Source organism: Phragmites australis, chromosome 7 (genome assembly GCF_958298935.1).
Source record: "Phragmites australis chromosome 7, lpPhrAust1.1, whole genome shotgun sequence".
Classification (NCBI taxonomy): domain Eukaryota; kingdom Viridiplantae; phylum Streptophyta; class Magnoliopsida; order Poales; family Poaceae; genus Phragmites; species Phragmites australis.
In genome coordinates, this window is record NC_084927.1 from 17,267,139 (window position 1) to 17,280,760 (window position 13,622).

The window sequence follows — 13,622 nt, forward strand, 5'->3', positions numbered from 1 at the left end:
GATATCAAAATTTGGATGTTACATGGCCGTTTGAGTTGACCAAACCAGATATAGAAAGAAACTTTACAACTCAAATGCGCTGATTACATCAGTGGTACTTGGAGCATTCCAGACAGGGTTTTAGGCGTTCCCCGTAAGATATACAGATGATTATTTCCTCAACGGGATGGCTCCTTCTTGGTGTATTTTAAGGACTTGTATGAACTGTATAAGGCAGATGCCCTCGACGTGGCTATAGTCAGAGTGTGGACTCTGTAAGTGACTTATGCATATAATTCACGTTATTTGATCGTGTACCTTGAAGTTGCATAGCTAACTTCTCACTTTCGTAGAATGGAGATCCAAGCATGCGGATAAGACTTAGATAAGCAAGTAGGATTCATCGATCTTGGGCTTGTGAACCAGAAACTTATAAGGGATAATCCAGACTTCACCGAGGACTACTTATTGAAGTGTCTGCTTTACCACCAATACAAGAAATTCATACTCTTACACTACAGTTATGAGTACGTGTTTGCACGCCAGGATATCCTCATTTTATGGGTAACTCGATTCTACTACTAATTTGCTATGGTGACATATTCTACAGTTTTCATTGGATCCTCCTTGTCATCCACCCAGACTTGAGCAAGATTATTGTCTTGGACTCACAAAAGAGAGATCAGACGACTTACCAACACCTTATCGACATGCTAAATAGGTTAACTCAATCATTTAATTTCTCGATGATTGCATCTAAATTTAATTGATATTCATATTCACGTATAGGGCGTACATAAGATACCCAAAAAAGAGAATCATCTACTTTCCATTCAGGAAACAAGATGATGTAAAAACTGACTTTCCAGTATGCAGGAAATATTCATATCTTGCATTTCCTACTAAATAAAAAGGTTCAATTCATTTCACTGACGAATCCTTTCCTCTTGAAGTGTATGAGGTAGGTAGCCGGCAACAATTTCTGCGCATTTTATGTTGTTACTAACATGCACACATTCAGCCCGGACGAGATAGTGTTAGGTTCAATGATCTTGAGATATGAAATAACATATCGCTACCTTTTTTTTTTCAATTTCTATACGTGTTCAAGGATTAATTCTTTCGATTCTTCAAACGCAATGCTCGACACTACGCATAAATGCGTTACAACCTGTAGAAATACATGCCCTTCAAGAACAGATAGCCGGGTTCTTCTTGGAACATATTATCAACCCAAACGGCGAGTTTTATGAACCGATCATGCCGTCCACGTGTGATAGATCTTCAGATGACACCATTCCTTCTAGTAGAGAGTATGCGACAAGGAGGAAGGCTACCAACGGGCTTGACAATGTATTATATTTTGCCAAATGACACGATATTAATGTATGTCATTAATTACTATTTATTAATAAATGATATGAATTACTATGTATGATGCGAAGTTGGTATCGACGGGATGGCCTTCCAACGACGATGCGAAGGAGGAGCAAGAAGCAGCGGCCAGGAAGCGTGCCCAGGAGGAGGATGAGAGGCTGGTCCGTCAGCTGTGTGCTGCGGAGGAGCAAGAAGCTGCGTCCCATAAGCATGCCCACAAGGAGGATGCGAGGCTGGCTCATCAGTTGTGCGCTGCGGAGGAGCAAGAAGCTGCGTCCCGTAAGTGTGCCCAGGAGGAGGAGGACGAGAGTTGCCCGTCAGTGTGCTGCGGATGAGGCCGAAGGCTCAAACCGTAGAGGCGTTCCGGCGTCAGACTTCGATGTCTTTGACATGCCGGCGAGCTTGGAGCTTAGGCGACGCTGCGGTCGATCAGGCGTGGCCGAGTCCAACGCTCCACCACCATCGCCCCCCCGGCATCCTCGGACGTACACACGCTAATAGTCGACAGTGCGGAGACGCAGTCCTCATCGCGGGAGAGGTAAAGGTAGAGAGATACTGGACTGGTTGAACTCGACCGACTTTTCAGGGGGTGACTTGTGAGAACTATTATGTATATATGTGTGTTTGTCGATGCCTCTTACTTGAAATATGTGTTCATTACTATATATTAATGAAGGTGCTTTTATTATTGATTTACATTAAATATATGTATCATTGTATGCATGTATTAAGAGAGACAGAGAGATTGAGGAGTGAGAGGGAGTACAGAGAGGACAGAGAGAGGGAGGAGAGGCAAAACACTGCCGGCTGAAGGATTTAGCCGGTACTGATGCCTAGGGTATCACAGCCGGTAGTGATGCCTTGGGTATCACTGCTGGCTGAATCCTTGAGCCGGCAAGGATAATGCCCTTCACTGCTGGTCCACCGAGCCGGCAGTTATAGTACACGACTACCACTGACTGTTGCCCACTGCCGGCTCCAAAACTGACAATGAAGGTGGTTTTGGAGCCGGTAGTGAAGGGGGTTTCTGCAATAGTGCGTGCTTGCTATGAGTGTGGTGATATCACTCATTTCAACGCGGACTGCCCCAAACTCAAGAAGAAGTGATACCTCAACCACGACTATGACAAGCATCTGAAGAACAAAAAGCCTTTCTACAAAAACCGTGACAAGATAACCAAGAATGAGGCCAAAGCCGCTTCACAAGCTTTCGTTGCGGTGCTCAAGGACATAGACACTTCCTCATCCGAGGATGAGAGCTACCAGGTTGTACGACATTATACTTTATACATGTATGACATTTGAAGCCATGTGTATGCTAAGGTTATTGCACTTTCATACCTATACATGTAACTGTGTAGATCGAGAAAGGTGATTAGAGGGGAGTTGAATAGGCACCTCACAAAATTCTTGGATGGTCTTTTCCTAATCTTTCACCCAACGCATTTCAAAACAAAGAGCGGAAGCAAGAACAAAGAAAAACAGGAGTAAATCCCGATGAGCATGAAAAGAACATAGCTCCACTAGATGGATTCGAACACTAGACTCCATGGAACACCAATCCAAGTGTCATAGCTCACAAAATCTTGCAACTAGATGAAGGAAGCCTCAGATCCAAAGAAATAAGCAACGGGTGAAGAATCTCTCAAAGTTGATGGATGTAGACGACAGGGATGGTTCAAGACTAACTCATATGTGATTATTATCCCTCTCACAACAAGAAGAACAAGTTCAACAGGGTGGAAAATTTCAGCTCTTCAACAAAAACGAAAATCTCCACAAAAACTAAAGTACATGCAAATAGAGCAAGGGAACCAAGAGAGGGAAACTAGATGAAGATGAACACAATCATAAGAGTAAATATAAACGCCATTTCTTGCAAAGGAACACCCTATTTTCGGTGAAGTACAAAGTATTTTTGCATACTTGCACTCACCTAATATATAGGCTAAGCACTCCTCTCTCTCACTTCTAAAACCCTAGCACACACACTCTAATGGCTAGCTCAGCCTAGAGAGGTTCTTTAACCATTAAGTATTTTTGTTCCCAAAATACTCCTCGCTAGCAATACACTCCTACCTATCACAAGGGAATTTTAGTCCAAATTCTCCACCGTCCATCAAACGGTTGTGGCACCTTTATGGCTTAGCTTCGCCTTGACGCAAGCTTCACGATGATGTCACGTGCACCTCCAGTCTTCCCACAATTTTGATGCCAAACACCGAAACCGCTTTGCACGCTTCTAAAAACATGACTCACCGCCACTTGCTTACATCTTAAGCAAGCGCTCTGATGTCGATGTACGTTCTCCATCTTGCGATCTCGACAGCCAGCAAGTCTATCCTGGTCCCGATATCTCAGACCGCCTTGTCACTTGCACCGGCATCCCTTTTCGCTTGACTTTGTCAACACGCCATCTTCATTCACCTTTCCATGCTTTGCCTTCTCTCCACGTGTACAGTTAGGATCACCCTTGACTCTGCCCGGCCTCCTTGATTGTTTGGCACCAAGCACCCCACTTATCCCCAATCATCCCATCGTCGACCGTCAAGTTGTATCCATCTCCTGCACATGACAAGACAAGCAAGAACATGTCTCCAACTTCATCTCAAGTTAGTCAAAAATTAGAATTCTCAGTTTAAAGCACATCCTAGAAAAATTGTGAATATCGGATGATCCGGTGTACACTCCTTGTGAGCATCAGACCATCTGGTGTGTGTAATCCCATCTTCCATTGCACGAATGCAAAAAATCTGGTGAAGCCTCCGGTGTGCACACCAAACCATTCGGCGTGTACAAAATCTCTTTCTGCACTGAGCCGAGGGAAAACTTCTGAAAATGGTCTAGCAAACCCTTCGGTGTACATCACCGGACTATCCGATGTTTAGTCTCCTGCCTGGCACCAAACACACAAGTCCTGGAAAATAGTCTGACGTTCGCTTCACCCCAACACCAGACTATCCGGTGAGTACTTCAATTTTTGCTTCTGAATTGAAATGCTTCAGCGTGTAGTCATCTGAACACGGACCATCCGGTGAGTGCATTTTTCTTGGAATCAGAGACAAAAATGCGAACTCCATTTTCTCTCCAACTTTGATTAGTCATGATCATAATTTCAATACATAGACGTGCTCGTGCAATACCAAAAATCATCAAATAAAAAAAACAACCTTGTCAATAACTCATCACATGTAAACCAAGGCACATTTCAACTTGGTTTCTCAAACTATGTAGTTCTAGTCATAACTTTTTAATCGGAATGAAAACTTGAATTAAATCTTATCATGGTCAAACTTTCTTGACTACTTTGATATTTTCTAAAAGTGCTAAATGTGAATTATCAAAGTTATGTGATAAATGCTGAAAAATAGTTGATAGGCAAAAGATCAAGGAAATATGCAGTGTCGCACTTCTTATTTACAAGGTTGCTTACTATTGCACTTTGATATGACATTGGAAGAAGTTGTGTATGACCGAAACCATTGTTATTAAGCTTATAAGTGTCTTCTTAACATAGGCTTGGCATGGTTAAAAAGGAAGGATGATGGTGCATATAATTTAATTCTTGCAAATGAATTATATCTTATATGCTTTCAAGCAATGAATCAGTTTTTTTTTTCAAGCACAATGAAGTGTTAAATTTTCAATGTTTTCTAAGAATTAAGTAGTAGAGTTCGAGAAGCCATGCCTTGCAAATAAATTGTTAAGTATATTTAATGAATTGTGCTTACACTACATTTTTACATGTGTAGATGGGTTGGTGCAATTATTTTTGATAGCATGGCTTGGTCAAGTTTTTGCTCCATATGTGGATGATTTATGATGCTTGTTATTAAAAAAATTTAAATGACAATAACAAGAGATAAAAAAAGTGTCTTTTGAATACTTGATGAATCCATTGTCAATAAGGGGGAGAGTTTTTGGGCTTTGATTTCGGGCTTTTGCAAATCCATCTTATGCTAAGTGATTTTGTTCTTACTTTTCTATGGCTTTTGATTGCTTAGATACGACAATTGTTTTTTTTTATTTCAACTCATTCTTTGTTTGTCATTTATGCTGCCATGGACTCATCAAGGGGAAGATTGAGAAACCAAGTTGATATGTACCTTGATTTATATGTGATGAATCATTTACATAGTTTAGGTTGAGTTAAATTTGGTTTGCATGAGATGTCTATGTATTACAATGCATGATTATGACTAACCGGAGATGTAGAGAAATAGAGTAGGAGAAACTTGTGTGCTTGTCTTATGATATGTAGGTGATGGATGTAACTTGGCAGTCAACGACAGGGTAATCGGGGCTAAGCGTTGTGCTTGGTGCCGGACGATTAAGGAGGTCGGACGGAGTCAAGGTGATCCTAGCTGTACACATGTTGAGCAAACAAAGCTTGAGAAGATGGATGCAGACGGCGTGTTGATAAAGTCAAGAGAAAGAGATGCTGGTGTAAGTGACAAGACGACCTAAGGGATCGGGAGTGGGAGAGACTTGCCAGCTTGCGAGATCTCAAGATAGAGTACACACGTCATCATCAGGGTGGCTACTTGGGATTCAAGCAATCTAGGGATTCAAGAAATCTAGGTTACTTCGGAGGCAAGCAATCCAGGAAACTTAGGATGAAAGAAAGGTCCTAAGGCCTATAAATATGAGGGGAGGGCTATCCGAGCCTCCATGAGCCATCCATTTGAGAGTTGAGTTCTAGGGTTTTAGAAAAGAAAGAGGGGAATGCTTAGCCTATGGTTTAGGTGAGAGCTGTGTATCCAAAACCACTTTGTAATCAGCCGAAAATAGGGCGTTCCTTTGCAAGTAATGAATATTGTGTTGCATCTTACCAGTATGTTCATCTCCTTCTAATTTTCCTCTCTTGGATCCCTTACATGATTGCAAGTTCTTTTGTTTTTGTGTGATTTTCATTTTTGTTGGAGAGCTGAATTTTTCCATCATGTCAAATTAATTCTTCTTGTTGATAGAAAGATAAGAATCATCTATAAGTTGTCATGAACTATTCCTTAAATCTAGATTCATCAACTTGGAAAGTTTCTTCACCCGGTGCCTAGTTCTTTGGATTTGAGTGTTTACTCATTGAGTTGCTAGTTTTTGTGAGCTGTGATAATTGGAATGGTTTAATATGAAATCTAGGGTTCAGATCTATCCATTGGAGGTATGATCAGAACAATCTTTTTGAAGATGTCCGGTGTGATTTATTCTTGTTTCTTACTTCCATTTTTATTTGAGGTGCATAGGGTAAAAGATTAGGATTGTCCATCCAAGAATTTAGTGAGGCTCCTATTTACTCCCCATCTAGGTGCCTTTCTCGGTCCTCTAGTTGGTATTAGAGGTTAGTTTAATCACTAGTTGATCTTAACCAGCTTTGTGATACGTAGGTGACAATGGAGAGAAATGAAAAAATACCATTCTTTGAGGGTCATTACTATTTGTATTGAAAGGTGCGCATAGAGGCTTATCTCTTAAGCCAAGGAAGTACTATATGGGAAGTTATTGACTCCAACTATGAAATTTATATTGATCATACTTCTTAGGCCTAGACTAATCAATATGAGTCCGACAACAAGGCTAGTAATATCTTGTTCACCAGTCTGAGTCATAGTGAGTTTGATAGGGTTCAACTCCTTCGCATTGCTAGAGAGATTTGGTTCACACTTAGTGTTTTTCATGAGGTCACAAACCAGATTAAGGCTAGGCGTCAAATCACTTACAATCAGGAGGATCAGATGTTTGTGTAGTGTCCCTAAGAGTCTTTAGATGTCATGTTTGCCAGGTTTGATGGGATTGTGAGCAATCTTAGAGCCACCTGGGTTTTGTCTTATTCTGATCATGAGAGGGCAATCAATCTTCTCTATGCTCTTGACCGTAGCATTTGGGAGATGAAGATCTCTAGCATTTAGGAGTCCTTTAGCTACGATACCCTAACTTGTGATTAGCTATTTAGCAAGATTAAGTCGACAGAGATAGCCAAGGTAGCTAGGATAGGTCTAGGAAATCCCCTGTCCCAGAACATGGCATTGGTTTCAGGATCTAGTAATGGTAGTTAGGCGGGAGGTAGTTTTTGTTGTGCTAAGTCTTCACTTGGTGGTTTTGCTTTGTCTTCTTTGGTCTCTATTAAAGAATAACAGGTGGATGGACTTGATGATGAAGATCTAGCATTGATCATAAAGAAATTTACCTACTTCTTCAACAACCAATGAGACCGGAGGAGAGGCAGTCCTTGTGCTTGTTATGAGTCTGGTGACATCACTCATTTCAATGTGGACTTCCCCAAGCTCAAGAAGAAGGGAGACCTCAACCGCGACTATAACAAGCACCTGAAGAACAAGAAGCATTTCTACAAGAACTGCGACAAGATGGCTCAGGAGACTACCAAAGTGGCTTCACGAGCCTTCGTGAAGGCGCTCAATGACATCGACACTTCCTTAGGCGAGGATGAGAGCTCAGAAGTGGAGGAGCAACCTGTGAAGAACAAGAAGGAGAAAGAGGACTTCACCGGCCTATGCTTCATGGCAGGTGAGAATGACGACCTTGAGCTTGATTCACATGAGGTGCAACCATCTTATGATCTGCTTTCTATTGAGGTAGATCGTTTAACTGATGCACTAGTTAGTCAAGATAGGTTGGTTCGTAGTGCGGCTAGAGAGCTTAAAGAACTCAAGTCTAAGCTAGAGTGTTCAATGTTTGAGCTTGAGTTCCTTAGGTCTAGGGCTAAGAATTTGGTGAGGCTCCTATCCATCCCCTCTCTAGTCGCTTTTCTCGGTCCTACAATATACATATATACATATAAATATAGTCCTTTGACATTACTGTACATGAAGCTAAAGAAATTTTGACCATCGTTGTCAGTATAAACATTGTGATTTAACAAAAAAATGATATGTGTTTATTTGCCCTAAAAACATACTCTGATATTACAATTTTCTTAGATTTTATAAACACAATACCATAGGAATTAGTTTTCAATGTTGTCTTTAGGAACAATTAATGTCGATTACCAAAGTGACTCTCTGTCGTGACCAATTTAAGGGAGTACTTTTCTATGCTTCTAGATTCCAAACTCTACACTGCTTTCCTAGTCTCTACTATGTAAAGCAGGAGTTGGTTCGTGCGTCACCCTCTCCTCCTCTCGTTCCCCAACCCCCTAATGAAAAAACCAGGAAAACCTGCCCAAAAACCATGCCGGCTTGCTCCACTCTCTCCCACCTAATAAAAACCACAGAAAAACATGTCTCACACCTTATCCTTCCCCACCCAACCCTAACCCGCATCAAGGGCCATGCCACCACGACCTCCACGCCTCCCTAGCGCCGCTCATCCTCTCACAGAGTTGCATCCCCTGCACCGCCCCTTCCTTTGCTGCTGCTCCCGTGGTGAAGTGGTGGGACACGGTGGTTATCGGTGGCAGGCACAACGGACTCATCGCCGTCATCTACCTCACACACGATGGCCGCTTTGTCGCCGTGTTGGAGCGGCGAGGCATCCTAGGTGCGGCCGCGGTGTCGGAGTCTGACCACCACTACCTTAGAATGGGTTATTATAGAAGGATTTTAAACCCTGTCTCAAACAGTTATAGGTTCCATTTCTACAAAAGTGTTTGTGATATCGACCTTATTATAGACGGTTAGAATCATCTCCAATACACTTACACCCAGACGGAGTTTCTAGATAACCATCTGTGCGTAGGAAGAGTCACAGACGATGTTTGTTTAAACCCATCTGTGAGTACTAAGAGTTAGAGACGGTGTTTGTTTCAACCCGTCTGTGACTACTAAGAGTCACATACAGTTTTTTTAAAGCCTGTCAGTGTTAATTGTCACATACATATTTTTATAAAAAACTATCTGTGTCTCCCTTTACCCCCTAGAAGAAAACTTGGTTCCTAGCTACGCAGCAAGGAAGCAAATTTGCTTATGGCGAAAGGGTCACATAGATACACACTTTATGATTCATAAATAAAATACACTGACACATTGTTAACAATACGATCACATATTATTCAAAACATCGATCATACATTGTTCAGAAAACTAAACACAGGCATTTACAGATCGTAAAGGTTAAGAACATCACACATTGTTCAGAACACATAAACCTAGCTAGCTATACATCATGATTGATATCGTGGCGACGCCGCCTTCCAAAAGGACAAAAAGTGATCGACAAACTTGTGTCGATCGATGCTGTTTTTCAGAACATGAGATGATAGACATCATCTCAGGCTCTTGCGTTTCAGCACAACGTCAACACAAGAATCATCTTCAATTAGCATCTCACAGTCATCCGGATCTGGCTGCACTTTGACGATCTCACGCATCAGCCAGAATAATCTGTGTTGCTGCCAAACTGCCAGCCATGATTCAGCAAAAAATGAGCATTCAAGCATGTCTTGCAGTTGACGAAAATGTCTCATTCTGATGAATAACAATGGAGAAATTTCTATCTGGTAGAACCGAATGGAGAATGCGGTTGGCAGCATACATAGGGTCGACAGAGGGGGCCTTCACAGCAGTGAAGAAAATGAATTCCACCAGGCCGAAGTCCACACCATGCATCCGCACTGTCGAAGTAGCCATAGGGACAACCCCATCCTGCCACCTCCTGATTACCATAAATTGTACCGTTGCAGATCTACGGCGGAAACAAGGTTGTGCCATCAGTTGCACAGATCGAAGCAATAAAAACCTCGGTGCAGTGAAAGGAACCACATGATACTCACCTCGGTACAGTGAAAGGGATTCGGCTCCTAGCGAGATCTAGCTTCTCCGACGCAAATGGCGAGTGTGGTCGCAGAACACTACTCGTTTCTCAATGCATTGGAACACTTGGATATGACGAGTGAGGAAGAAGAATAATTCTTGTCGCTTTAAATTCTGTAGAGATAAGGGGTTGTGTATGTGTGAAGCAAAAAGAGCCTTGAGAGACGAGCGGTTTGCGTGTGTTGGAAATCAAAAGAGCTAGTGGAGACATGTGGTCAAATTTGAAAGTATTCACGGATCTTTAAATAAAATCTATCTGTGTTTACCAACTAGACACAGACGGATCTTACAATAAACCATTTGTGATAATATCCCAGGTGGATTTTTCTAAAAATTGTCTATGTGTATGATAGAAACAGACGAATTTATAAAATCCGTCTGTAATTCATACCTAGACGTCTGGCTTGTTACAGACATATTTGTCTTAGCAACCGTCTGAAAATATTTACTCTATGATAAATCGTAAAAAACCATCTATGACATACCATCTGCTTTCAATGATTTTATAGTAGTGCTCATCCCTGGCTTTTGATTCTCCCGCTGCAGCTACCTCCTCAGCCTCCTCCACCTCACCATTCTCCGATAACCCCAAGCCCAAAGACGCATCTTTTGCAATAGCAGCCTCCGTTTCTGTCCAATTTACGCACCACAATCTTGAATTTAGATGCATTTTCTAATCTTTGTATAAATGTGGGTTGTTATGTGTATTCAACTCTGAACTACCGATGCTTATGTGTGCTGATACTGCTGCTATTGTTGTGGGTGCTTGCGTAAGCGAGCTGGAGCTGGAGAGGCACGGGCTGAAGCTCCTGCCATGGAGCCCTTAGTCGTTCACGCCGTGCCTTGATGATCGGTACCTGCTTGTCGGTCCAGATGCGAAGCTGAATTCCTCAGAGATCAGCAAGTTCTCCAGGAAGGATGCAATGGCTTACCCAAGGTGAGTGAAACATTAAGTCACCCTGGTTTCTTTCTGCTGTGTAGCTTGAAACTATCTTGGATAAATAAATGACTGTGGGTTCTGTCTACATTTTAGATTAGAATGATATTAGTAGGATCTATATGTGAATGTAGTTACGAGCAGCAGCTGGAGAAGTTCTGCAAGCTCATGGACTTTGTGATAGACTTGGCTCCGCCTGAGCTGAGGTAGGAGTACCATGCCTCTATGGTTGACACTTGACAGGATGAAGGATAGGGTCGACAAGTCAGCATTCTGGGGCAATCTTCTTCGGCTTGTGATCATGGGCGGCGCCATTTTAAGGTTGGGCGTGCACAGGCACCACTCCCATCTAAAATTACTACTAAAAACCACTAGGATGAACAGTATCTTTTTGAAAATTTATGTGTTTTCAATAGACAAGCACCCCCTTCACTTGGATCCCAGCTTCGCCCCTGCTTGTGATGCAGCAGGGGCAGAAGAACATGGTGTGAGTACTAAGTACTGACCGCTTATGCACAATGCAGTATGTAAAGTTAATTGCCCCTTTTTAACAAAAAATGGTTATTTAGCAAATCGAGGAGCTTGGTGAGTCTGGTAAAGTGGATGAAGCTGAAGCACATATGCCGAAGGTAGTGATGTGCAAAATCTATCTTGTTTCTTTTTACTATGTTTGAACACTGCTTCATCAATTGGTGACACTTCATTTCTGGTTTGCAGGTTGACCTTCTAAATGCTGAGAAGACAGCTTTAGCTAACCAAGCAGACAACAAAGCGGGCATGCTTGAGAAGAAGGAACTTTGTGAAACGTGTGGATTATTCTTAGGATCTATTTGATAGAACTCCAGCTTCAAGAATTCTTGAAGTAGGGTATTTCTAGCTTCAGAAATTTATGGAACTGAAGCTGAAGGTACACTGAAGGTGTTTAAGTGAGTCATCTTATTTACATTTTAGATTGAAAATAGATACTTAAACTACTTTATATTAATATAAACACCAGATCTGAAGTGAAGCTGGGAGCTAGAGCCCTAACAAACAGGATCTTAGTTGCGGATGATGCTCTTGAGAGAACACAATCCCACGTGACTGGGAAACAGCACATTAGTTATGGTATGGTTAGATATTTCCTGACAGAATATAAGGTGAAGTATCATCGCATTAGAAGTATTAATACTGCTTTAATCAACTAAGTACTTATGGTTCTCTTTTGCTATCCAGGCTGCACAAGAAAAGGCAAAAGAGGAAGAGAGGCTTGCAAGGGAGAAGAAAGCAGAGGAACGTAAGAAACAGAGGGAAAGAGAGTACCATACTGGGGGCAGGGATAGTGATACCAGAAGAGAAAAGTTAGGGGAGCGTGACTATGACCGTGGTCATCATTATGAGCGAAGCCGCGGAAGAGAAAGGTCGTATGATCACAGAGATAGATGCAGTTCATACAGAAATGGGAGGGATTCTGAAAGAGGCGGATTCAGAAATGGTATTTTCTGGAATCACAGTAGTTACAACTCTACGGGAGGTCTGGTTTTAGTGTTCCATAACCATACCCTGCTAAAGACCACAAGGAATATACAATTGTTTGTGCTGCAAAATATTAGCTAATCTGGTGGTCAGTAATTAGTGAGCTGTTGGAGCAATTGCAATGTATTTTAAATATGTAATTACTCAGATGAGCTGTTAATTTATTGTATTTGATGTTTACTTTCAATCATAACATTCGAGCAAGATTATGTCTGCTTCATCTGTTTTGTCATAGCTCTGGATGGATGTCTTTATGCCAACTGTGATGGTCAACTGCAGGATAACATTGCTGGTTTGTGAATAACAATTGCATGGATTGTGCAGCCTCAGCGGGAAATGTTAATCACTCTCTTTAGAATCTAGAGGCAAAATTGTTTGAGCAAGTGAGAAAAGGGCCATTTCTTTTCGAATCCAGGAGTAACTCCCGGAACCTATGTGGTATATGTGTAATATTATGGAAGCTGCTTCAGCCATGCTCTTGCTTTCAGGGTATATGAGTTCGTAATCACATATTGAAACGAAGCGTTGGAATTAATGGCTATAGTGCTCATTTTGGGGTTACAAGCTCGATAGTTGGTGTTTCATATATGCTATGCCGACCATAGCCCCTGATGATGCTCTTCTACCTATAACTCTTCTGTGTAGAACACACATTAATCTTATGTTTGAATTTGACATAATGTCGGAATGTTTCATATGTCCCCTTTTTTAAATTCAAATGTTTGACACGTGATTAGTATGCAAAACACAACTATTTTGTGTAGAAGATGAATTTTCTGTTGCAACATACAGGCACTTTACTAGTATAGTAGATTTGTCAGTTCTTTATTGATGGCGACAAGAATGGTTACTCATAAATTACTAGGATTAAAGTTATTTTAGCACTAGCTGGTAAGGTAAAGATGGAGGCACAGTTACTACTTTCCTTTCAAAAAGCAAAACAAGATTGAGCTACATGCACTCACTACTACAGAAACTATTTCTAAAGGTGGTTGGTAACTGGTTTTCACAGGCGTTTAGCGCAACCGCCTGTGATCGAAGGTCTGTGA

General features: G+C 41.6%; 1 protein-coding gene across 1 annotated transcript; it reads left to right on the top strand.

The window, feature by feature from the left end:
• Window positions 1–2,608: 2,608 nt before the first annotated feature.
• LOC133925429 (uncharacterized) lies at window positions 2,609–12,654 on the top strand. Its single transcript, XM_062371360.1, has 6 exons — window positions 2,609–2,622; window positions 2,959–3,016; window positions 11,628–11,687; window positions 11,776–11,875; window positions 12,097–12,197; window positions 12,274–12,654. The coding sequence occupies exons 1-6, from the start codon at window positions 2,609–2,611 to the stop codon at window positions 12,652–12,654; spliced, it is 714 nt and encodes a 237-aa protein (XP_062227344.1).
• The last annotated feature ends 968 nt before the right edge of the window (window positions 12,655–13,622 follow it).